Genomic DNA, 26,106 nt, shown 5'->3' on the forward strand with positions numbered 1-26,106 from the left:
ACTCCCGGCCAAAATCAAATTCAAGTGTTCACAAAGAGCGACCACACAATCTGTGCTATCCAGGGTATGTGATCAATATATATTTCCCAGCGGTTTATATATCTGGAAGCCAGAGGTAAGAAAGGCATTAACATAATTTTTTTCTCAATTCTATTTGTTTGTCTAAACTACCTGAATCTAATAACGGCAGAAGGATTATACTGCTTTGAACATGCTTAGCAATACAAGTAGGATACGCTTAAGTGTGTATTAAAATATTGAATAGTGTATTATATAGTGGTTAATGGTTTTGTCATGAAAATTTGAAGAGGCCAAGATCTGTCAATCATTTTCTAATTTCCGTCTGTAATCACAAACTCAAGAATAATGGAAAGCGTTAATTTTCGTTGGTGGGCTCTTCAAACATTCACCGGAAGGAAATCGATTCGAGTATTAGAGGGAGTTTCAAAATGAAAAGAGTTGAAAATGATCGCTGAGAATGGCTTTCGAGTGAAAAAATGGATCTCATACGATTTCGGGGGAGTTAAAAAGCCGAAATAACAACCTGACTTTTTCCTTTGTTTTTGTGAGCGGAAAATTTCATGTGCCGTTCGTCAACTTTTTACCCACCTTTCCCTTTCATATCTCATATTACGACAGTCCAGTAGCTCGAGTTAGCATGCATTCTGAGGTTTGAGAGGACCTGATACTCCTACGGTAGCCAAAACCAGAATTTTCCCACATATTATGTTTTTCTATTTTAGTTAAGGGCTTCCTTGGAACCTTAAGTAACGGCACTTTCACTTTGAATAATTCCTTTTCTAAATATCTATATCTACATACCATCTCGCAAGTGCCTCAATAGGCGTGTTAGGATATAAGCCATTACCAAATAAAAATTAAATTCTCTGACGAAGTTCTTTCATTGTTTTGGGAAAAACGAATTCCCTTACTTATCTGTTCCGCAAAATATCTCTCTTAGTTGCCGTCGGACCTGGAAATGAAGTGGGGTTCTAATATGATGTCCTCCATGTTGCTCTGAAAAATGTCTATTTTCAATTGCCCTATAGTAGCGCGCAGTCCCTGTGACTAGTGAGCCTAATTCTTTTAGAATCTGAGGAACGCCTTCTGTACTTCCGCACGCAGTTTTTGACGAATAGTTCAGCTTTTTTTCGTAAGTTAATAAAGTTTACGGATTTTATTCCTGGCCCTTTGCTTATTTGTTTCCTCTTGAATAATAATGACGCCTTAAATACTACCGAGAAACCAGGATACTCCTTTCTGATAATATCCAGAAACCTATCTTAATAATTGTGTGGTGTGGAACTATGGACACTAGTCATTGTTTCAATTTTAGCTGGCCTTTTGAATTTTTTGGATTGAAGTTGAATTTTTGTAACGGTCCAGTGTCCACTTATGTTTTATGATCTTGTTATTGGGGCGCCGGGTTTCTCTCCACCCTCCCATCAACCCGTTCTCATGGCGCAAATGACGCCAGCTCTCGCTCACCTCCTCTACATACCGTACCTCATATTAAAAACTCACGTAAGCAGTAGAAATAATTGCATTTTCGTCCGCCAGAAATAACTGCATGTCGGTCAGTGCGGTCGAATCATACCTTTGCGTTACGAGCTGCAATTTTTCCCACGCCGAGTGAAAGCGATATCATTTTTTCCCTTTCACGCGTGCTGCTGCGACTTTTGTCTTTTTTTCTTTTTGGCTTTCATTTGGCGCGATGAGTGGTCAGAATGCGATCCGAGAGCTCCCTCCCGAGATGAGAATGGCGACGCCCAGGGCAGTTGAGGGGCGAGCGGTCCATCCCGTTGCTTCCGCAACAAGACCTTTCTTTCCTTCTCGCCTCTGCCGCACTCCACCCGTCACGTTCTTTGTCCATTTTTCCTCTGATCTTTCAGAGCAGTTCAAAATGAGTAAAGGGAACCGCCAGGGCTGGAACTGGGAGTTTTTTTCAGGAGAGGGCAAAGATCAGTCCCCTTCCCCTGAACCTCCCTCACTTCCCCTAACCGATCAGTTAAATATAAAACACCCCTAAGTTATTGTTTTTAGATACGTTACTTGGAATTACACACTGTAAGTTTCCTATTAAGAAGTTTTATTAATATTATAGTTAAATAATTTACATAAATTTACAATTATTGTTGAATAATTCAATCACAAAAATTTAATGTTTTTTTTTCTTCCTAAAAACTTTTCAAATTTTGCAATCACCCCCTGAAATCTGCCGCCCGGGGCACGTGCTCCTTCTGCCCCCTCCCTCCCCCTTGTGCTCAATTGTAATGCCATTATTTAAATGTTTTAATTGTATCCAAACTCTTTGTCAAATTTTAATGTCATATTTACTTATATAATCAACTGTTTTGGGCGTTACTTGGTGGGACGATAAAATGTTCATGGTGAAACAAAACCCAGTACTATTCCACAAACTTTTATTTTAACTGTCAACTAGTTTCGACGTTTACACCGTTTCACTATGTTGATTTAGATTGTATTGCCTAGTTATATGAAGGGTTTTTACCATTTTGAGGATCGCTTATCTTCGATACAGGTGATTTCTACGAGGTGGCTCGCACGGAGTTTTCCACAAATGCTTCTTCCCCATTGATTGAAAAACATTCCTTTCACGATTTTACCGAGCAAATTAGTCAACTTTTACTAGTAAGTGTCAAAGGATATCAGTGCTTGTGCTACGGAAGCGAGGAACCAAGGTCTATTTTCCCTAGAGCGTGAGATTTCAGCATTAAGGACGAACTACCACTACTGGAGGATATCTCGCAATGATAAAAAGGTTCCTATGTTTTCCAAGATGAATATCTCACTGATTTCGTGTGTTGTATTATGCAGGGTATTATATTCTAATTTCGATTTTCATCTTTGATATTTAGACTGTTGATATTTCGGATAAGAAAAATTGAGCGAATGAAAGTAACACGAAAAGAAATTCATGACGTTATTGTTAATGGAAGTTGATATTCGTTGTCCTCAAAACGTAAATTTGCCGTTCAATATCTTCTCAATAAGTTTAACTGGGAGCAGGAAGTGAAGACGAAGGAAGTAATGCAGAATGTCATGAACTTTTTCAATACGTATTTCCAGAAATGGGACGAGAACAAGGCAAGAGAACCAGCGACAGGTTTGAAATTAAACGTCGATGTTGGTTAGAGAAGGTTATACCCACCTGACATGCATAATAATCTCCTTTAGACTTCTTGCACAGTTTGTAACCTATCATTGTTTAACGTATTCGTATTGGTATTACTTTCCTCATAGGAGATTTTATGTCACTATTGCTATCTAATTCCTGGTTTTTCTGGGTAAAGTAGCAAAGAAAGGCCATAGAAAGACTTTAAGAGGTCTAGTGATAGGTCTAACAATAAGAGCAGAAAGGTGACTGGTTTGAGAAAGCAACAGCAGCTGAGCTATCGCTAGCCACATCTATGACACTGCGCTCGCAAGGGAATGATGCGGCAGCGAAGATAATCACGGAAATGACCACGACCACCTCCACCCGAGGGAAACGGATATTACAGAAATGGAGGAAAATACCTACAACTCAAAAGGAACTGACGCCAGAAGAAGCTATTTCGCTGATTTTTGATGGCAATTTAGCAAAATTTCTATCCAAAATTATTCGTAAGACTGCCAAGTTCCGTGGGTATCAGCTTTATCCTAGTTATGAAAGGGCTAGACGAAAAAAAATCTTCATACCCAGAGGGGACATCAGTGGAAGAAAAAAATTTAAAGTGGACCTTCAAGGGCTTCTGAACCACACAGCCTCGCGCATCATAGCATCAATGCCAAGATTCAGTGATGATCACGGGGTCATCTTTTCCCTTGAATTTAAATGAAAACTAGTTGTGGAGCTGGTGAACTTATTCTTGATGTTTTCTTATGATTTAAATACTTTTGCGAATTTATAATGGTTCATACATAATTTCATGTTTTCCATTGCATTTTCAAAATATAAAACGTTTGCGAGGTGATTTATGATGAGTGCTATATCAGAAAAAATGATGAAACAAAGTTCAACTATTATTTAAGTACTACTTTTGTCTTGAAATGCAGGTTTCGGCACTCCCACGGAGTTTTTTTCATCATGTTCTGTTCTATTGCTTCTTTTCATCGGTGTTAATAAAAAAATATTTCTAGCTCTAACTTAAGTAACCATTGCTTTTTGCATCCAAGTGTGATTTTCAAGCAAGCTAGCTGACATATATTGTTAAATTTTATTAATAATTAATTATGTTAGTTGAATATATTTCACGTAAGTATATATCAAATGAGAAACCTCTCCACTTTTCGTTTGCCACCCGTTTTTCCCTTCCGTTTCGAAAGCTGCGAGCGATGATGTCTTCATTACGTAAAATGACTCTACATTCCGTTAAAATAACATCCTAAACCACAATTCAATGCTGAAATTTTATTTTTTAATTTTGTTTTATTCCAAAACCACCAAATACAGCTCAAATTGAGCCATTTTGTATTGAGTATTCAAAAAGTTTAACAATTATTTTCACGAACAACCAAGCCCTGGATTAGGGAGACCTACCCAGGCGGGACTCGAACCCGCGATTTCTTGTTTGGCAGGCGAGGACATTACCCGGCTGACACCGAGGTCGGCGGTGTTATGTTGACGACATGCCTGTTTACGTAATGAAGATATCATCGCCAACAGTTTCGGAAAAGGTGTTAACTCAAAAGGACCTTCGCATTCACAGGCCTATTTTTTCAGCACATGAGAGAGGAACCAGAAGTTGGCTTCTAATATTTTTAATTGGCTCGCCGCCACTTAGGTGTCACATGTCAACTCCGACTGCGAACCCTGTTCCAACGACCCGTATCAAGTTTATCCTGAGTATCAAATTTCTCCTCGGAGTCGTCGCGGGTGAAGTTGGGAGGGGAGTTGCCTTCCCCCCCCCCCTTTCTCTCCCTCGAGGCGCTTCCGCTTCCGTCTCCATATCCCGGCGCTGCGGCTAGAGGCCTTCGTGAGCCGTTAAATTGGGAAATTCAAACGCTAGGGCGCCCCCTTAATAAGCCCCTAAAACACTGTTAACAGAGTGACCTTCTTGAACAATGTAGTTTTTCTCTCTCTTTATAACTATTGAGACCAACTTGGACTCGTACATTAGCATATTGACTCATGTTTATCAGTAAAACGTGATCTCTACGTTTCTGGCTCCGTTCCCACGTAGAATCGCATTACTACATAAGGAAAAGACATGCTTTTCTTTATTCTATATTTCTATATTTGAATGAATCATATCAGGACTGGCAATTTCCTATGAATATGCTATTTTTCGCGCTTTATTTCAGATGTTTAGGGAATACTCACATCCTATCGGATGATTTTTAAGTACGTCTAGTGAGGGAAGTTTCGAACTAAAAACAGTAAAAGCCGAGTTTTATCGAATGGACAGTTTTTGTCGGACTTTCGCCAATTTTAGGAATTTTCATGGATTCAACATGCTAAGAAATCATAGGTACAGACGAAAGCGATGCAACAAAAACGAAATTTATTGTATTCATGGTACTTTTATTAATGATGGAATGGTACATCGTTCATATCGGTGTCCATAACGGATGACAACAGACGATCGAATAAAATTACCAAATGTAAATACATAAAAAAATAATTTTACGTAATGAATCCTCTATAACATGTAAAAATAACCAGGCAATATTTTTATCTGGACGTGAACCCTAGTCGTAGTCGCTGTATATGGCGCGTAAATGGAAAATATAAATAGGTTTCTGCACGATTTATGACTGAAAAGATGCATAGCTTATAGCCACATTATGAGATTATATGGCAGATGAAAATAACTGCTAAAGGTAGAAGGCGGAATAGCTGAGGTAGGCCTAGAATGTGATGCATATAAAAAGTGATGACGGATGTAAAACCGAAGAATTACTTGAGTTACAATATATTTCTCGTGTTCATCGATTGACTTTATTAGTACTTACAATAATGTAATATTCATCAACACACATACATTTTCAAACGTTTGGGAAAATGTTCAATGACACATGAATTGAGAGATCAGTAAGCTTCATGAAAAATGAAAACATTTATTGCTCTTTAAGTTTTAAATGTGCCAAATAATAAATCATGAATGTAATGTGTATCCATTTGAACAAATGAATAACGTAGGACCAAGTAATAAATACTTAATTTTAGCGACGAATAACTTGACATTCAATCTCGTTTTCCTCCAAATGAGTCGATTCAAAAGGTTTGACATAGAAATAAAATGCATTCACTCGTGGTACTTGATAAATCATATCATAATTATTTTTCAGTTTCATTAATTTGCGATGGTCGGTAAACCAAGACGATGATGAGATCATAGCAAAGGAGTCCTGATGAGTTTAATGCCCGCATTCCACCCGAGTGAAATGCGGGCAATAAACTCATCAAGTTTAACTCAACTTAATTCTTCACCTCAATAGATTATGAAGTCCCATATTTCCCCACAATTATGATGCGATGGAAAAGGCAGTGCAAATGAAAGCGGCATCCATTAAACTATGAGAAAATATTCAACTCTACTTGATCCCCCTTCTGCCCTATGCCACCCACCTTACAGTAAAAAATAGGTTATTATGAAGAGAGTCTAATTTTGTAAAGGGAATTCTTAATAAATACTGCATTGTATTATTATTTAAATCAATTCTTCGGTTTCTTATCCTTCGACACTTCGACTCTATGTACTGTCATATCCTGGGCCTACCTCTGCCATTCCATCCTTCCAACTGTCCTGCAAAGATTATTTTCATCAGACCATCTTGTGTCATGATGAAGCTGATTAAGTTGTCCTCTACCTAAGATTATAAAAAAATATTCCCTCCTTCTTTTCTTAGAACTCCCGCATCACTCAAACGATCTATCCATTAGACCCTCATCATCCCTCTATAAAACCACAATTCGACAAAAAGCAACAAACATACAGGGTGGTATCCAAAAGTAGTAAGACTGATTTTTTAAAAATTTATTTATTGAACATTTTGATACATCGACTCAATACTCTTCAAAATAGGCCCATTGGGCATCCACACACTTCTTGTAGCGAGTCTTCCAGGTCGTGAAGGCCTTCCGGAAGTCGTCCTCCGGGATGCTGTTCAGCGCCTTCGTCGTCGCCGCTTGGACCGCTTCCACCTCATCAAAACGATGCCCCTTGAGGTGCCTCTTGATCCTGGGGAACAGGGAGAAGTCCTTTGGTGCCACATCAGGGATGTAGGGGGGTTGAGACAACGTGGAAACGCCGAATTTGGCCAGGAGATCCCTCACAATCCACGCGACGTGGCACGGTGCATTGTCGTGGTGGAGCTTCCAATTCTCCACCAGGTCTGGTCGCACGCGTGTGATCCGATTTCGCAGCCATGTGAGCACTTCCACGTGAAATCTTGCATTTACAGTATGTCTAGGAGGTAAAAACTCCTTATGGACAATTCCACGACGGTCAAAAAATGCAATCAACATCGATTTCACTTTCGATTTCGAGATTGACGGATGCCCGGCGCATTGGTCGTCCTCGACGACCTCCCTGCCCTCCCGAAACAACTTGTGCCACTCAAATGTCGAGGAACGGCTCATGTTATCCTCCGTGTAGGCCTACGTAAGCATTTTCTTGGTTTCAGTTGCCGAGTTTGTAGCAAAACTTAATGACGTACCGCTGCTTTAAATTTTTCTCCATCGCAACCAACGACGAGGCGTCAAAGCAGGAGGTCACGAAAACAGTAGTCCACACTCAACTAATGTACACAGGCGAATGCCACACATCAAAATCTGTTCCCAAGGCTCCCCCCCACAACATCCGGTATTACAGACCCCCCTCAATCTTTCTACCCGTGCGGAAAAAAAACAGTCCTACTACTTCTGGATACCACCCTGTAGTTTCTTTTTTAAGGTTGTTCAGAAAATAACGGAAATTTCAGTTTTTTTTTTTTAAATACTTATTTATTCGTCTGCATTAATATCGCCGACTTCAAAATAATCCCCATCGGATACTCATTAAATTAGACGTTCATGATCGTCACGTTGACATTCTCCTCGTAATTATTGATTGTTGATGTGCTGGGGCGTTCGTCTTAGAGAGTTCTATAGAGTTTTCTCGGCCATGTTGTAAACGCTTATACCACTCGTAAATTCTTGTTTTATTCATCGCATACTCACGATAGGCCTTTGAGAACATTACACACACTTTGTTACACTTTAATTGCAGATATTTCTTTGCTTTGAAATCATACTTCGATCCATTTCTTTTAACAAACGAAAATCGCCGATCTCATAAAAACACGTCTAACTTTAGCGGCTACCATAGAAAAAATAAACAATGAATGCAGCTGAAAATTTTATCCTAAGTCATGGGCATGTATACCAACATAATAAAAAATATGGCAATTGCATTCTCAAAACCCGCTACATTTAAAAATTTCCGCCAGTTTTTTAATTATAAATATCCACTTTGTTGATGCGAAGGTTCCTAGGCCCGATTAAAGGGGAGGGAGAGGTCAATTGAGCACAAGTTGAAGTTATTTGGAATACAATATTAAATAAGTTGATGAAAGGCATAGATAGAAATAATGCTTATTTGATAGGAATAGTTATTTTTTTTCTTTTCAGTGGATATTTTTCTTTTGTATCTTTTTTCATTTTTTTAGTACCATTTAGTACTATCTTTTATATTTTTTGTTATATTTTTAATATATTATTTTTATTTTTTTTTCTCAATATTTTTTAATTTTATATATTTTGATTTTTTTGTTTTTTTTCCCCCCACTGCACTTGGTACTTTTTTTCTCACCCGGAATCGGTCCAGCTGCCGGCGTTTATATATACCACCACCTCTTCAGCGGCGATGAACGTGAGCAAGTGCTCACGCAGGGGAAAATGGCAATACAAGTGTACAGGGGACCAGTGTAGCCTTTCCAGTGTTAGTGAAGGAGAATGAGAAAGACAGGCTTCTCGTGAGCGCGGGCAAAAGCACACTGAGCGGGCGCGCGAAGGTTGCACTCGTGAGGGCCTGGAGCCCAGTCGGAGACTTCACGCCCGTGCGTGTCAGGAGGGGAGGGTCTGACAATGAGGAAGGAAAAAAGATGGGAGACGCCGCCGTGATGAGAGCCCTACGACGCGTCGCGACGCCTTCAGAGTGAGGATAAGGGTGTCTTCACAGCTCTGCGTTGCGTCGACGCCGGCGCCACGAGAGCTCCCGCCCCGCGAGCAAATACCCCGTTTACACTACGATCGTATCGACGTTGATCGGAACTACGGCGCGTTTACACGTTTAAAGTTACCATCGTAACTCAGTGCTGCCCTCGTTGTGGAATTGTGTCATATAACAACTGACGACGTGACTGCGTGAGAAAGTTGAAATCCTGGAAATTAAGACGAAAAAGAATTTTAATGTTTTCATGTGCTAAAACGAAAGCTAGACCGATCTGTTGGTAGAAATATAAAGAATGTAAGATTCATTATGAGAATCTGTCCAAAATTTAATAGTATTCATGCAATAATAGCATTCACAGTAGATTAACAGGGGCGGATCCAGGATTTTTTTCTGGGAGGGGCACAAGCAAGGCCGTATCCAGGATTTTGTTCTAGGTGGGGCACAAGGATACCTCGTAATACAAAACGAACGCAATGATAATGGGACCGTATTAAAAATCTTTCGTATTTTTGAGGGTCTGGGGGGGGCACGTGCCCCCGTGCCCCCCCCCCCCCTGGATCCGCCTATGAGTAGATATATCGCTTTGCTATGTTCCGCTAGAATATATTGTTAACTGGTCACCTTATTATAATGTCAACTCAATCTGGCTTGAACGTGTCCAAAATAAATTTCTCAAATTAAATAATTACGATTGAGGAATGTCTGTCTGATTACAACACTTCATATCTTCAATCTCTTGTCAATTTGAAAACCCTTGCTCGACATTACGATCCTCCGACAACGCCCTTTCCTCTAGAAAATTATCAATTCCTATTTATATTGTTCCTATCTCCTTTATTAGTAAATATTAATGGATCCCATCATAACTATAGAAATCTTCACCTGCTTATTTTTAATTACCATAGAGAAAATTATGTCTTCTACTCCAAGCCACCCAGAATGATGAGGTATAACTAAAACTAGTCATAACAGTCCGTGAAGCCTTTAAGAATCTAGATTCTTTGAGAGAATATGTCAAAAAGTTTAAGAATATTCACGCATTAAAGACAGTACATATTGCTCTTTTTACTTAACTAGAAAAGGCTTAGATTTCGGTTTCACTCGGCTCGTGTATTGATTTATCCATGTCTTCATTTAAATGTTATATTTATTTGTGGCGAATTTCAACGTGCAATCCTGTAACGATTTTAATTGGTTAATATTTTGTGCATGTTTGTTATTTTCCACCATCTGTGAAGTATAGTGTAAGGATGCATGGTTATGGGTTAACCTGTAAATAAAGAAAGACATAAAACTGGTTTAGTGAAGGATATCCGATAAATAGAACATCAGAAAAAATTTTCCCCTTACGTCCTTCCATTACCTGCTCAATAATGTCTTCAATCGTAGCCGTATATCTTTATGAAACATCAATTATTGTATCAAGATTGCAACGGCGCGAAAGAATCGTATATGCGTCGATCTTCATTTCCTAACTCTTTTTTCTTGGCGCACTACCGCTAACCATCGTAAGTTCGGCAGTGTTACGGCAGTGTTCGGTACTAAGGCCTACGATGGTAACTCTGCGCGTTTACACGACGTTTTGGGGTTACGCGCGGACGGATCAACGTCGATACGATCGTAGTGTAAACGGGGTAAAAGTTTGACCTACACAGCTCTGCGTTGCGAAAACAAATGAAAGTCAAAAAGCGTCGGCTACTAAAAATCGGCCTGGGAGCATTTCATCTTATGATTTCGAACCAAACGCACAATACATATGTTGTTTTTGCATTTTTACGCAATTTTATTTCTTAAAATATTCTTCTTAACTATAAATAGCATTAGAATTTAATGCGGCGGCCATGAAGTCGGTAATCATATATGTAGTGATGGCCCTTTTCGATGCATTATTATGACCTTAAAGTTTTATTTCCCAACTCGGAATATACGAAAAATAACACGTTACATACACTCAGTGAACATGAGTAACGCGAAAAGTTATCAGGAACATTTATTTACGATAACTGTTGTTCTAACAGATTGTCCCAGCAATGTCATCCAAATATCTTGAACTGAGCAGATCATGAGGGCACAATTATAAAATATAAATTGGAATTTAAACGTCCGTAGTCATCAGCAAGGAGTTCTCACGCTGTATTTAGCTTGTGATACTATTAAAGAGTGTGTGTTACGCTAATATATGCACCTCAGTGATTGTAGCCTGATTTAGGGTTAACATTTATCTTATGTTTCGGAAATATACGAAATATCTATGGTTAAAACTTCAAAATAATATTGAATAATGAAATCAATAACATTCGTCACTCCCATTAGAGCTAATCTTGCGTATTTGTATACTTAAGCTTCCAATAAACAAACACCAATTCGAAATCACCGGCGGTCTGCCGCCTTGACGCAGAGAAAATCCGACACGATCAGATTTTTCTGCGACGACGCAGCGAGCTGGAGACGTGACGTCATCAATTCTGATAGACGGGCTTTGATTGGCTCGCGAGCCGCGGCGTCAACGAAACGCCGAACTGTGAAGGCACCCTAAGAATGGAAGGTAGGGTATAGGGAACAACCTACACCGCCATGGGGATGACGAGGTCTACTACTAGCGAAAACATGAATTAATTCTCCAACGAAATTCGAAGGTTATTCTATAATTGGAATATGCATATAATTCCGCAGGAATATAGTTATAATTTTAGTGTAATGCATGGTATGCGGAACTTCGTTGGGTGATTTCCGTTTTATTTGCCAACGGTTGGTGCCTTTGGTGTATTGAGGAGGCTTGCGGGGTAGTACGTAGATGTCGATGAATGACTGGCGCTATGCGGATGTCGTCTGCATTGCCATCATATCACCTCCCTAGGAAGAAATTCTGCCTGGGTGGAGACACTTTTCCGGAAAGCAGAACTAACCTAGCAAGTCGCCTCACTAACAGTCGCCACGAGTCAGTCAGGCTCAATTAGAAAAATCCGTATTGTGTTTCATGCGAACATAGGGTATAATTAGACTCCTTTTGCTAATAATATAGATAAAAAAGACGATTTAAATTAGTTGAAAGCACAGAAGCAAAACATAGCATGGTCAATTATTGTTGAATAAAGGTTTTATTCAGTAATAAAGTGTTATATAACAAAATATAGTAACAACTGACGCATGTAATTCAAATTTTACATTTTTCCACGTTAGGAAAATTCGCCAACATATTTAATCAACAATAATTCTTGGTAACATTGGACTTATGGATAATCCTTATACAACAACAGTTTTAATAATCAGTGTATATAAAAAAGTTAACGACAGAAAAAACACCTTGTACTGTAGAAGACTTAGTTTAGGAAAAAAGAAGAGATTCCTCGAACTATTTCTTGCGGTTATGAGTCCAATAAGTGTTTCGTAATACTATCACTTGGTAACTGAGCAGCGGCTGTTATTGAGTTAACGGCTTCAAGTATGATACAAGGTATTCCTCAGTTCTTCTTAATCAGGTACTAAAGTCAGCAGATTTACTACACACACCGCACATGTATTACATTTGTCTACCATCTTAACTTGAGCTGAAGCACTAAATGAGAATTCATTTGAATGTTCACGGGGCGTTGCATTCCACATCGGATGATGCTTAGGTAGGATAGATGTCCTTGATGCAACTCATTCCCATTTTTAAGGCGTTGAAAACCAATCCTCAAAAGTGACCAAGTCGCACGCACGTTAAGAGAAGCTATGGACTTTATTGGTCAGAACCTCACCTCACCAAAAGTTGGAAAGACTGGGTCTAATGCTTTGCGTGGCCACTTAATAAACCACCCTCTTGGAAACCCTGGTTGAAATTCGTGAAGTTTCTTCTCCAGATGAGTTCGACGTCTTCTTTGGTCCTTCACTACCAAATGAATGCTCTTCGTCAAAGTCAGTTTTGTATTTCCCTTATAATTTGGTCCATGAGAGTGCACTTTGAATCTTCGCCAGCGTTTGACGATCGTACTATCATCCTGAGGAATTGTAATTAATTTATGAAACTGGTAAGCAAAAAAAAAAATTTACCATTTGAACATAAATTACTTTTTGTATTGCATTATAATTTATGTTCAGTAACGACATGGTTGATTTTCATATCCCAGTATCATACGTTAATTTTCAACTCTTGAGATTGAAATTGTCGAGTAATTAGTGTACACTTTTATTGACCAAACATAGAGAGAATAAATGTACCTATAAAACGTTTGAGTGGAGAAACGCATTCATCAAGTGCTTCGTAATATTCCATAACATATATTTTGTACTCGAAGTTTTGGTGTCACTGTCAAGGGATGAAGCATTTGCTTGCCCTTTGGTATTCGAGTGTTGAAACTGGTAAGGTTTAGGAATGTTATGAAGCATATTTGAAGCGGTAATTGAAATCCTCGGAATCAAGGCCGAGGTTTTTGCACATGCTACTGACCTATCACTCTACTCGCCGCTATCTCATTGGTGACCTCCGCCTCCACGGTGACCCCCGCCGTAGTGATGGCCGCCGTACACGGGGACGGCTTGGGGTACGACCACCGGATGAGGCACGGGCACTTTGACGGGGACGGGGACGGCTACGGGGACCGGCTTGTGCACGGGCACGGGGACGGCGTGGGGCACGGGGACTTTCACTGCTACGTGCACGGGGACGGGGTATGGCTTGTAGACGTTTACGGGGTAAGGCTTGTCCACCAGCACGGCGTATGGCTTCGGCACGGGCACTGGGTACGGTTTGGGGACCGGGACCGCCACTGGTTTCGGCACCAGCACCCCGACGTGCTTGACGACCGGGACGGCCACGTGGTGAGGGACCGGGTAAGGGACCGCCTTGGTGATGGTGATGACCTTGTGGTGGTGAAGGCCACCGAAGTTGTGAAAGCCACCCGCGCCGTGCAGACCGAAGTGGTGCCCGTAGAACCCACCCAAGTGTCCGCCAAGGAGTCCGCCGAAGTGGTGTCCGCCGAAGAGGCCGCCGAAGTTGTGGTGTCCATGGAGACTCAGGCCGCCGAAGAAGTCGCCCCCGCCGCCAAAGCCGCCCTCCCCCCCTTCGAGTTCGCCAAGGTCCAGGGCCTCATCCTTGGTCGCGGAGGGCTCCTTCTTCATCGCCATCATCATCATCATCTTCTTGGGCGGCGGCTCCATCGCCTTCTTCTTCATCGGCTCCTCCTTCATGCTCTCGGCCGCTGCGAGAAACACGACCAGGACGAGAACGAGAGCCTACGGGATGGAACGTACATTGTAATACTTAATCAAATACAGTATAGCGACACGGAGAGCATGGAGAACCCACCAATTATAATCGGCACAAACATAAAGATAACTATAATAAAGGCGTGTGCAGTTACTAGGTATTTTTATTAGGTATAATTCGTACTATTTCATACTCCTCTGGTCACACCTTGAATATGCAGCGAGAATAAGGGTTCCGGCGCAGATAGACTTAATCGACGAACGTAATAGAATACAAAGGAAAGCTGCGCGATTCGTAAAAACAATTAAGGGCGTAAGAACGGGTGGGAGCCACTTGAGACTCGGAGGCTACGCGCTAGGCTTAGACCGCTGCAGTAGTTAAGAAGATGCATCTCAGAGCGATACGGAGAAAATCATATTCGAACCCCATTTTATTATTTCCAGATCGAGCAGAAACGATAAATTAAGAGAAATATTTTAATTAAAGGGTAAGTATAGGAATTCATTTTTTTCCCCGAATATTAAATTACTTCAGGGGATGCTCGGCGGAACTTGTTTCGTGTATTTCCTTTTTTTGTCAATAGCTAACATCCCCCGCCACACGCCTATTGTGGCGGCTTTCGGGGTAGTATGTAGATTTAGATATTATATTCCGGTTATTTAGGCCGCCGGATAATGGCACAGATGAAATTATTAAGTAAGGAATCGTCGAAAAATGGGCATAAAATCTGTTGAAATGATATTTTTTAGAAAATAACTGAATAGAAAAATTAATTCAAACGCAGTCAATCACTACAAGGCAAAAATATGAGCGCCAGAGGAAGACGTTTGCATGAAAAAATCATAAACCTTGGCCTATATTCGAACGAACAAATTCCTTTCTTTTATATTTAAATCTATTTATTCATGGGCCACCTTTAGGTTTCTTCCCATGATCCTGCTAAAAGTTGCGGGTTTCAGTAACGATGCGCTATTGAGAGGAAAATGTTATTATGTCTTTTTTTAGGAATGCTTCCATTTCTATAAGCACCACCGGAATCTCAAGGGACGGACGAATTCTCAAAAGCTGAAAACATTTGGCTCCTTCACCATTTTCATTTTACTGTCAATTGTAGTCAAATTTAAAAAATAAATAAACACTCATATTTTTCCATTTTTGATGCGTCGTCTACTTTTGGAGATACTTCACGATGCGAAATATACAGCCTTTATCCTTTTAAGGATGATTAGATGACGTCAATAGCTTCAATCGAGCAGTTAACCACTTCACAGCCACTCCTTAGTCTTGGCCAAAGGTGTGATATGTTTCTATTTCATTATTTACGCGTTCTCGCCAACGAAAGTGTTTTGACCTCACAGGGTTACACGACAGAGCCTGAGTCAGCAAGTCATGGAGTCACATATCTTGCATCATCACAAGTGACTGGATTATGTGGAGGAAAGCGTAGCTACCACCAGTAAAACCTGGGAGTTACAAGATATTCTTTAGAAATTAAACCAATTCCTTCAAAAGACAGGTGCCTTGATTTTTCTCTCAACATTTATCGTTATACCATCAAAGATTGTGGCTAGTTCACGAAAATAAAACCTTAAGATGCTTCAAGGATTGAGATGCTAGAATATTACGACATTAAAGATATTAAAAAAATAACAGGAAGAATTTTGGTGCGAAAAAAATCTATTCAACTCGCTGAGAGTTGATCTTGGATCTCCCAATTCTAGGGTTTAAATTCAAGTTGAGGCAAACGAGGTCTTCATGTGAATTAATTCCTTTGTTATTTTTATATTTGCACCCGCGTGAGTGATTGAGAGACTACATTTGAAGTGAATTTTTATTACAGTGATGAATATAATTTTCACTGGCATCATGTTCGTCCCTCGTCAAGTTAATTTTTTTGAAATTCATGGGTGCTCATTCTAAAGTAACCTTTTTTTGTAGCTTAAACTTCGTTTTTAAATTGCCTAATCGGAAACAAAAAAATATCGCCATTTTCAAGAGATACTAACAATGATGTAAATTCGTTAAAACCATTACCAAACAAAAAGAAGACATTGAAAAATCAATTTAGGATAAAATAAAGTTTATTTCTATTCAACAGTGTAACCAATCTTGAGATAATTCGTGAGCCAAAATGAACCATGCGCCCAGTTTTTATTCCCCGCCGGAATGTCGCGAATTCAATAAAAAAATCATTTAAACTAAATTTTAAAGCGAAAACTCTGAAACTTCGTAAGGGACTATGGAGAAGGTGTGAATTCAAAGTGCATTTAACGGGAAGAAATTTGAGGAGGAGGGAGCGAAATTAAGAAATATATTTGTCATCCTCAGCTATGATGTACGACGGTTAAAATGGAAGAATTCGACTTTTGATGAATTAGTGGAGGTGGTCGGGGTACCGCAGAGAAGAAGTGATTTTTTTTAGAAAGGCCTGATAGAATAGAGATCAAAACATCCACCATGCCTCTTTGGTCACTCCGCGGTGAGTTGGGAGAAAAATAAGACAATCTGCCCTGCGTAAATTACATTACTCCGTTGTTTTTCTCTAAGGCTTTTAGGTGTGAGGGAGAGAGAGTTCTAGTTATAATTCAGGGTATCAGTGAAGGCAACAGTATACTTTTTCCTTTATAAATATAGAAAAATACACGAACAGTTCAGTTCACAGCAAAGGATCATGGGCTCCACTAAAAACATAAGATTATGAAATAAGAAATGCTGGGGTTGTTTATCCAACAAATTGCAAGGCTAATTGTTGCAAACTGAGTGAAAATTAATCATACTTATAAGCAAAGGCTGATGTCATTTGAAAAAAAAATCAGCAGCGTTTATGTTAGTTATTAGTTTTTTTTACACATTTTCCCAAATTTAAGGAGTTAGGTGATTACACTGGTGGGCTATTTTCCTAATCCTAAAAACCCCAAGAAAGCAAGAGTGAGTTTAATCTTACCTGTAGCTTCATGTCGATAGATCCTCTCGCTAGAGCCTGCGACTGAGGGATGGATGGACGCAAATGATGAAGTGTGACTCCATCGAGCGTGTTTATATACCGCTCTCTTCGAGGGCACGACGCAGAGTATCTGTTCAAGTCCAGGAGAAGAGGATGGGAACCACTCAGGCCGGAATGCTGCAAAAGCATCTTGAACATTTTCATAGATTTTTTTCACTTTCAGCTATTTTCATCACTGTCACTTTTCAAATCGGGAATAATTCATGGCACTTGATTCTGAATTCAAGTCATGTCGTTCAGCATTTGGCTTTCCACTTTGGAACACGAGGCTGGAAAAAACTTTCTACATCAAGTCACGCTAATGATGTTTCTACTTCTTAATTGTTCTCGATTGAAGGAAGTGGCGACTTGAAATACCTTGTCTAATATAAATAAATCAGAGACTTCCTTATACGTTGATTTTATGACGACGAAAGTGAGGAGGAAAATATAATGGTGTTTCTAATTAGCCAAGAGAATAAGGAAGTGAGTGTCATCATTTAGCAGTTAATCTGGAATGGCTAGAAGTGTGATTTCTACCATTCTTAAGGCTAATCGCATGATTTACGGTATTCATCCTAATTTGCATACGAGGGTTTTAAAATGGCCAGAATCTCCTAGGGGTTATTTAGAAAGAAAAATCTTTCCCATTAACAGCATACCACTTAGTATGGACTAAATATGCTAGATTACAATACCCCTTTGATGATAGGGACTATTATGCTATTCGCTCATTTTGAGCATACATTCCTCTCGCCTCGATAATGATGATATGTGACTTTACATAGTAATACGCGATTGAAATTTTAACACGATAAGGAGGGAGAAGTAAAATATTTGCAAAAAAATTACCATTGCGTTTTATGATGACTTTGATTCACAATATTAAGTAAACAGAAATAATAAAATATCACTGTTAGCTGCCACAATCAATTAAAAATCTCATTTCTACAAGAATTTGAGCTTAGAATGAGATTCCGTAATGCCTTTCTTGCAATAATCCAATAATACTAATATTTTTCCTTAATCAGTTACATTATAAGCATGAAATATGTCCACTTGTTTTATGTGGATAATTATTTTGGAAATGAGTTAATATGATTTATTTGATTTATTTTAATTGCTGTCATAGTTATTTTTCTGTTCTCTCGTAGTTAAGGATTACTCAGATAATGAGGATTGCGTAATAATCTAAGTGTCCTGAACTGAAAATTTGGGATTGGCTGTAATAATGAACATGAATTAGGAGCAGATAGGTAATGCTAGGGAAAATTTTCACGGCTTCATTTGAATTTTTAAGCTCTGGACCTTAGTAATAGGCTTCCTTGTGTATCCATTTTAACCTATGAGGAAACTTTTCAGTACTTTATTTCATCAGTGAATATATATTTTTTAAGCATCATTGAAAAACTAACCCATATCCTTTGCAGAAAAAAACAAACAAAATGTTCCTGGTTTCAAGGGTTCCAATTTCCATGCATTTGGGATACATCAATCTTACACTCCCACCCATTCATCTACTCTTGTGTCCCCATTTGAAGCAGTTATGTCCATGCAGCTGGTGAAAAGTACTATGGGATCTTAATGCGTAGGCACGTTGATGTATGGACTGTGTAGTAAATGTTTCACCTTCACTTGCTGAACCTCAAAAGCAGTCGATTCGAGTGAAAGTGGCTCTTATCTGATATTCTCTAGTGAAATGGATCCCAAGCGAGTAGGAGCGAGGCTCTTAAAAATAGATTAACAAACTATTTCAAGAACGACACCTCTCCTGTGAAAACTTGAGAGATCAAGATACGATTCCACAGTAATAACGGCTGGAATATGGAGTTGCTTACCATCTCACCACCTCAGATTAGAACGCTGAAATCTACAAAACCATTTAAAAAGAAATTACTCGGGTCACTGCATTAAAAGATAAGGCATAATTCTTTCGTCCGTAAATACTTTCGCTTTACTTTTTGGGAAAGAAGGTCTGTAACCTGGTATTCTACTGTGCAGTAATAAATTTGTAATTTTATCTCGAAAAATTTAGGCAACAGCAATGAAATGCTTATTTTTCTTTTTCTTGTAATATCATGAAATTTTCTCCTTTTTTTCTTCAGCGTTTGAATTATTTGCATGTTCAAAATTATTTTTGAATTATTTTCATTATTTAATTTTGTTTTTTTTTGCATTACAATCTCCTATTAGCCTTTTATTGCAATTTTGTTGATATATATTATTTTTAATGTAAATTGGGCTTTTATATTTATAATGCCTCAAGAGCCTACGGTAATAAAGTGAAATTGGTAGAATATGTATGCCATATTTTCCTGCACACATTGGATACAACTACAATTTTCTCCTGAATGTTGTATTTTCGATACAAAATACAATTGCAATTTCAAAACACTTTCTATATAACTTGCTATTTAACATCCAAAATTCTCAATACCTTGACCTAAAATGTACTAAGTAATGCATGTACCCTAAATTCTCAAGTGTGAAGCGTGATAAAAACATGTTGATTAGCAAAATTTTCGGAGTTTTTTCAAGGGTGTTCACATGAGGTGAATGATTGCGCGTAATACATAAACATTACTATTTAGTATGTTTCTTGTGTTCTTGACGTCTTTTTTATAATTAAATGTAAACTCTTGAGCTATAGGTAATTTAAGAACAACATATTTGCCGTCGTCCTGAAAATTTATTTCCCATTTGCAAAACTTATTATACGAAAAAATGAGAGACACAATAAATGCAAAAGTGTGAAAGAATTAATAATCAATTTTACAGTGCAAAAAATATCCATTAGAACGTTTTTAACTAATATATTTAAAAAAGCATACCGAGAACATTGACGTGACATTACTTTTATGTAGTTATCTAGCTTTTTTGTTAGTTTCTATGTTTTTGATTCTTGACCACTTTTCTATTTAATGTCTCTCTCATCTTTCCATATATTAAGCCTTAAAATGGTAAATAAATTTCCGAAACGACAGAAAATATGATTTTTAATAAATGACTGAAAACTCGAGAGTTCATGTTGAAATGATTATGTAGGTTCATCAGATGAAATATCTTTAAGCACTCAAATATTCAATCAGTAGTTGGATAATGTTGCTTGAGAATTTTAATGGCTGCAATTCTATGGTATGGCAGTAGTCAGCTTTAAGAAGGCGTCCTGCGCGTAACATACATAAATGCGCGTTATACTTGACTGTATCAGTTTGCGCATTAAATTATTCGCTATTGAAATTTTATTGTAGATTTGCTATGTATTTTCAATGTAAATTATGTTAACAAAAGATTTTTTCGTGCATTGAGACATTAACACTCCTTGAGAATGGAGGGCAAGTCTCATGTTCCGACATGTCGGCCAATACGACAGCAATAACTTGATGTAGAGCCGCAGAGTAAACAGAATAAATTATACTATTATGTTTATAATGCCTCACGAGCTGTAAAGGTCGACAATAATAAAGTGAAATGAATTGAAAACGCATGTCATAATCTCCCTGCACAAATTGGGTGCCCCATGCCCAAACCCCCCCCCCACTCTAAATGTGTGATATTCACACTTTCGTGGCTTAGTCTGGAGTAAGCTCTACCCGCACCTATCCGAACCAACTTTCGGGTTGAATCTCTTAGAGAGTGCGTGTGAGATTTACAGCAAATATTGTACTAAAGCTTCTGCGTGATGTTTTGAGGACACCTCCGTGCAGTCTCGTTCGGCTTGGCGTCCGAAGCGGCTCAATTCTCCCTCCCTGGAATCACATGCTCAGCGCCAAGGTGCGCCTTTGACCGTGGCATAATTCACAGTCACGGCCACGTCCATCGCGTCGTGCATTCGCACTGGAAGCAACGTCTCGCTCGCTGCGGTGATTCCAGGTGAAAAAATACTCTGGAAACAAAAGAAGATCGCATCGGCTTTATGAGTTGTATTTTTCCTCACTAATGCTGCGCACGCATTGTATAATAATTAAAGGGTAACCATAATAAATTATGCCATTGTGTTTATAATGCCTCAAGAGCTTGAAAGGTCCACAGTAATAAAGTGAAATGAATTGAATACACATGACATAATCTCCCTGCACAAATTGGATGCCCCATACCCAAACACTCCCACTCTAAAGGTGTGATATTCACACTCCCGTGGATTAGTCTGGAGTGAGCTCTACCCGCACCTATCCAAATCAAATTTCGGGTTTGTCGTTATCCTTACATCATTCATTTTCATTTAATTTTTTTTTCATTTCCTTTTCTGGTTACTCTACTGATTGTATTACATCATCCGATTTACAATATATCGTCAATATTTGGTTAAGCAGAATTTTCCGGAACAAGTGAAATGTATATGTTGAGAAGCATCCACAGTTTTGTTCAACAGCTACAAGCAGTGTGTGGATGGACATTTCTCGTGCTAGCCACCGGGAATAAAAATGAATATAAGTTAAATTTTATAACCCGGCGGTGAGCCTGAGGAAAATTATTTATATTTTTCACCGGGAGAGTGAAATTGTTTTTTAAGGTGCATGTAGTTCATTTCTAATCCGTCATCAACAGTCTCTCTCTGCTCTCTACTCGTAAGTGTTGACACGAGTTATTTCTTTCTGAGCTACATATTGACAGACTAAAAAAACGTCATAATGATATGATTGAGGTACCTATTTATACAAAAATCGAAAGCTGACAAATTAGTAAAAAAATATCAAAGAAATTGAATTCCACATTTAAGTACAAAATGTGTTCTCCGTTTTTTGCTATGAACAGATTTTGGTATGAACATACACACTATTTATGATCGTCGTAGAGGCTACTGGGTCTTTGTGTCTACAGTCTGCCTCAAGCTTTTCAAAAGATCCATTATGTTCATAGGACCTACATTACACAATGAACTACCAAGAAAAATTAAAGAGGAAGCAATATGTAGAACTTTTCTAAAGATTAGATAAACAATGGTTTAATGGTTAAAGCGTTAAAATAAAATATGTGCTTCGTTAAGATTTGTTTCTTTTGTTGCCAGAGTAAAGTTGTATATTAAAGGAAGTTAATTGCCTCTTCTATTAAAATATTCTCGTATACAAATAAATATCGTAACATCATATGAGCAATGAATGTAAAATCTTTTGGTACCCTAAAAATAGACCCTTTGCCTACATTATTGAATGGTTTATTTTTGGTGATATTGGTGAACATACCGATGCAGTAGTGGAAAGTGTACCACCGTTTGATCAAGTTATTTTTAAGTTTTGTTTTACAACAACACGCTTTTAAACATTAAATATCTAAAACAGTGCTCATTAAGAGAATTTTGAGATTTTGCCTCATGCACTCATCCCCTTCTGTGGGTTTAATTAAGCTCACAAGAGTTCGAAACTATGTTGGGCATAGACATGATTTCTTTTTTTAATTCACGTTGCATTTCATTTAGCAGAGTATACTTTCTAGCGTTGGAGAGGCTTGAAAACATGCGACGCTTGCTTTCAAATTGACTAAACTGTATTCTCTAAGATGCATTTGGCATTCATTCTAAGGTGATACATTATAAGAGTGAACAAGAATGTTAAACTGCTGCCGTCACGCGATGGAAAAGTCTTGTTGCCCTTATCTATCATTCACGAGCTGAAGGTGGAAAGCGTCTTCCCCGGTTTTGTAGCAGTTTGACCAGTCCCCAAGCCATTTCTTTTCTTTCTTATTTTTCTCGAGGTTCCGTGCCAAAATCATCCCACAGGGCATTCAATCTTACATTTATCTGAGTCTGAAGAAACTCCTCGAACTTCTTACAGCGGCATTTCCCGAGAAAAATATCTAAGTACCTGAATGGCCTCCTGAACCAATTTCCTGAAAGTGTACTGAAAAATTATTTCCGTCAACATATACGTGGTAAATAGTCGCTTTCGCAAATTGAATAGTATTTTGGGCTGAACTTAATAAAAAGAAGTAGAAGAATTCGAAAGGTTTCGAAAACAGCAGGAACGCGGAATTGTGGGAAAATGACGTCACAAGTCCTGCCGAGTTCGCTACGTTCGCTACTACGGAATTCGCTGGTTTTGAACTGCAGAAAACGCAACTGCTACTCAAGCTATGGCTGCTGTAGCTCAAAATAAGTGGTGCTTTGTACCGATGAGTAATAATGCATAAAAAATCTCGCCTGAAATAGTATTTGTAATGAAGCCGAAAGGAAAGAAAGGCGAGAAGCACGGTCCGACATGCACGCCAAGATATGAATCTGTCACCTTCTTCGGGTTGTTTTGCTGTGGCGATCACTTAAACTTAAATAGACCTATATTAAATTGTATTCAAAATAATAGAATTCCAATGTTGAGAATGCAACAACTAGTATAGTAAACTGAAGTTGTAAAAATGCAGATCAAGTTACTATAGGACATGTAGCAATGCATCGTTACTCTGACTTAGGGATTGATAGGTGATTACAGCAAAGCCGTTGAATTTGTATACTTTCATCAAATAACTTTATACAATTCTGTACCAATATATTTGATGTTGATCGATAACTACTTAGATTGAGTTTTTTATGCAAACCGATTTTAATGTCAAATTAATTTTAAATTTCAGTGTGAAGTTGTACACTTATTGTGTATTATTGGATGACAAGTCGTCTTCCGAAACGTCGGCCTATACGACTGAACTAACCTGGTTGAGAACTCGAGAAGATTTTTTAATACTGTTTGGAAAAGTAATAATGGCGTAAGGGTAAAAAAGTTTTGAAAAGTAGCGTTGGTTTCGGTCACTTTAGAGCGTGCATGGAAATTTCCCAACGCGCGTCTTTTGTTTATGGCGCTTTTCATCTTTCTTTTGTTAACTCAAACTGTGAATCCAAAGAGACTACATGGGGGAGGCTCGAGCTCGAGTCCCGCTGAAGCTTGCTTATCGTTGCCACGTATGGGGGAATTTTTTTCCTGCTTCGCTACTTACTCCTGCTTATGCATTTCCAACGACACGCGGCCACTCTTTTAACACTGGAATGCCCGGCTGGGTCAATTTGACCCAAAAGAGAATATATTAATGTTGATTATTTTAAAAGGAAGAAAAATTTTAGACTCGTATTTCATGACTTTTAATTATTTATTTTGGTTCTCCTCTGTGCAAAATTTAGGCGTAATATTAATATTTTTTCTCATCACTTATGCCTGCCATGCCCGGATGGCTCATTTTGACCCAGATTATCAAATCCATTTGAAGCCTTTCTACTTTTCCTTTATTTTCAATGTATCGGTGTGTTTTATAATGATTTTTTGTCAAAATTTTACTTTATTTTTTTTTAAACCTGATACCATTGAAATTCATTATACCTCCCTAACCCATCAAAGGAAAAGTGATAGGTATTCACAAATTCGTGGAAGCTAGTTTCCCATAACACCATGGAAATTGTTAAACAACTACAATTTTCATATTTTTCGTCTAATCAAAAATTCTACTACCCTCTAAAATGATTTATAAACAATATTAATAAATAAAATGGGAAGGAATTGAGTATTTTGAGTAAAATATGCAAACATTGTTGTGTGACCCACTCGGGCATAATAGGGTGTAAGGATTGGACGGGGATGCTAGTGTTAACCCCCCTTTTTTACTCTGCTCCACCCCCCCGGGCCTTTCCGGTTTTCTGTCGTTCTTTCTTCGTGTCGTTATTCTACAGTTACACCTAGAGTCCTCCTTCCACCTTGGGTTTCCCGTATCTATTTTGTTGTATCTATTCTTACTGTCTCCACTATGTGCGCCTGTTTCCCACCCCTTCTTCAAACATGTGCGACCCTCCCCCATCCCTTTCTCAAAGGTATAAAGGTGATGTCTATATGTAATACGGTGTCTTGTACCAAACGATGGCTCTGTGAGCGGAAATGCGTCGTACGCATTAAAATATTGTGGAAAAGTGCTAACATCTTTCATTTAAATTTTAGTCTGTTTTAAAAAATGTCCGCACCGCGGCGACTCATGCAGAGCCATCCGTTTATGTTTGAATTTACTATATCACATTTGTAATCGTAAGGAACAGCGTTGAAACGCTATGAATTTTATTAATCACATCGCCGCGATTGTAAATTTCGGCTTACAGCCCTATTATTAGCAAATTCTTCATTGGAATTCGGATCATTTTACCCGTAAGAGACACGAGTGGCGTCTTCCATAAACTCGTTCGAATTCGCGGTGGGCAACAAAATAAATTGAATCCAACTGGGGAAACTCGATTTCAATATTCGTGCGTGAATCACTGAAAACGAAATCTGGGAGGAAAAGTTACGTGAATATATAAATATGAATGTTGTCATCGGCTTCCTACGCTTTGCATTCGTTTTTTGTTAAATCATACCATCTATTGATAAATTACGGCATGGATATGGACATGCAACGGGGAATAAGAATAAAGGTAGCTTAGGTGCAACTTATCTCATTTTTAACACAGTCCGTGGGCCGATTTGCCGTTAACTCATAGTTCAACGACAGATGGCGTTCAATAAACGTTTATCATTTATTCTTAAACGCCCCAGACTCATCATGCTAATCTCTTTAAGTGTTTCATTTTTACTGTTTATGTTTTCAATGTCTTAGGATTACCAAATCTAGGTGATGCGAAAAATGCCGAAATATTATTCTCAATTTTATTCGGATAAAAGAGGGACTAAATGTAGATTTACATTTTCTTTATCTTTAAGTTATCCTATTTTGTCATCTGATGGCAATAAACGGTTGCTATAACTGTTTACAAGCCTTGAGAAAAGAATCGGACAATACGATCATCCTACACCCTTATCTAAATACCTAAATAC

General features: G+C 38.5%; 1 protein-coding gene across 1 annotated transcript in view; it reads right to left on the minus strand.

The window, feature by feature from the left end:
- Window positions 1–26,106, minus strand: part of LOC124153261 — a 76,913-nt gene that overhangs the window by 6,948 nt on the left and 43,859 nt on the right. The window contains exons 3-5 of the mRNA XM_046526359.1: window positions 17,294–17,470; window positions 13,625–14,375; window positions 11,160–11,212 (exon numbers count right to left, since the gene is read on the minus strand). Of these exons, the coding sequence (XP_046382315.1) occupies window positions 11,160–11,212; window positions 13,625–14,375; window positions 17,294–17,470 (981 nt within the window). The remainder of the gene's footprint in view (window positions 1–11,159; window positions 11,213–13,624; window positions 14,376–17,293; window positions 17,471–26,106) is intronic.

This window comes from Ischnura elegans, chromosome 2, assembly GCF_921293095.1.
Source record: "Ischnura elegans chromosome 2, ioIscEleg1.1, whole genome shotgun sequence".
NCBI classification, from domain to species: domain Eukaryota; kingdom Metazoa; phylum Arthropoda; class Insecta; order Odonata; family Coenagrionidae; genus Ischnura; species Ischnura elegans.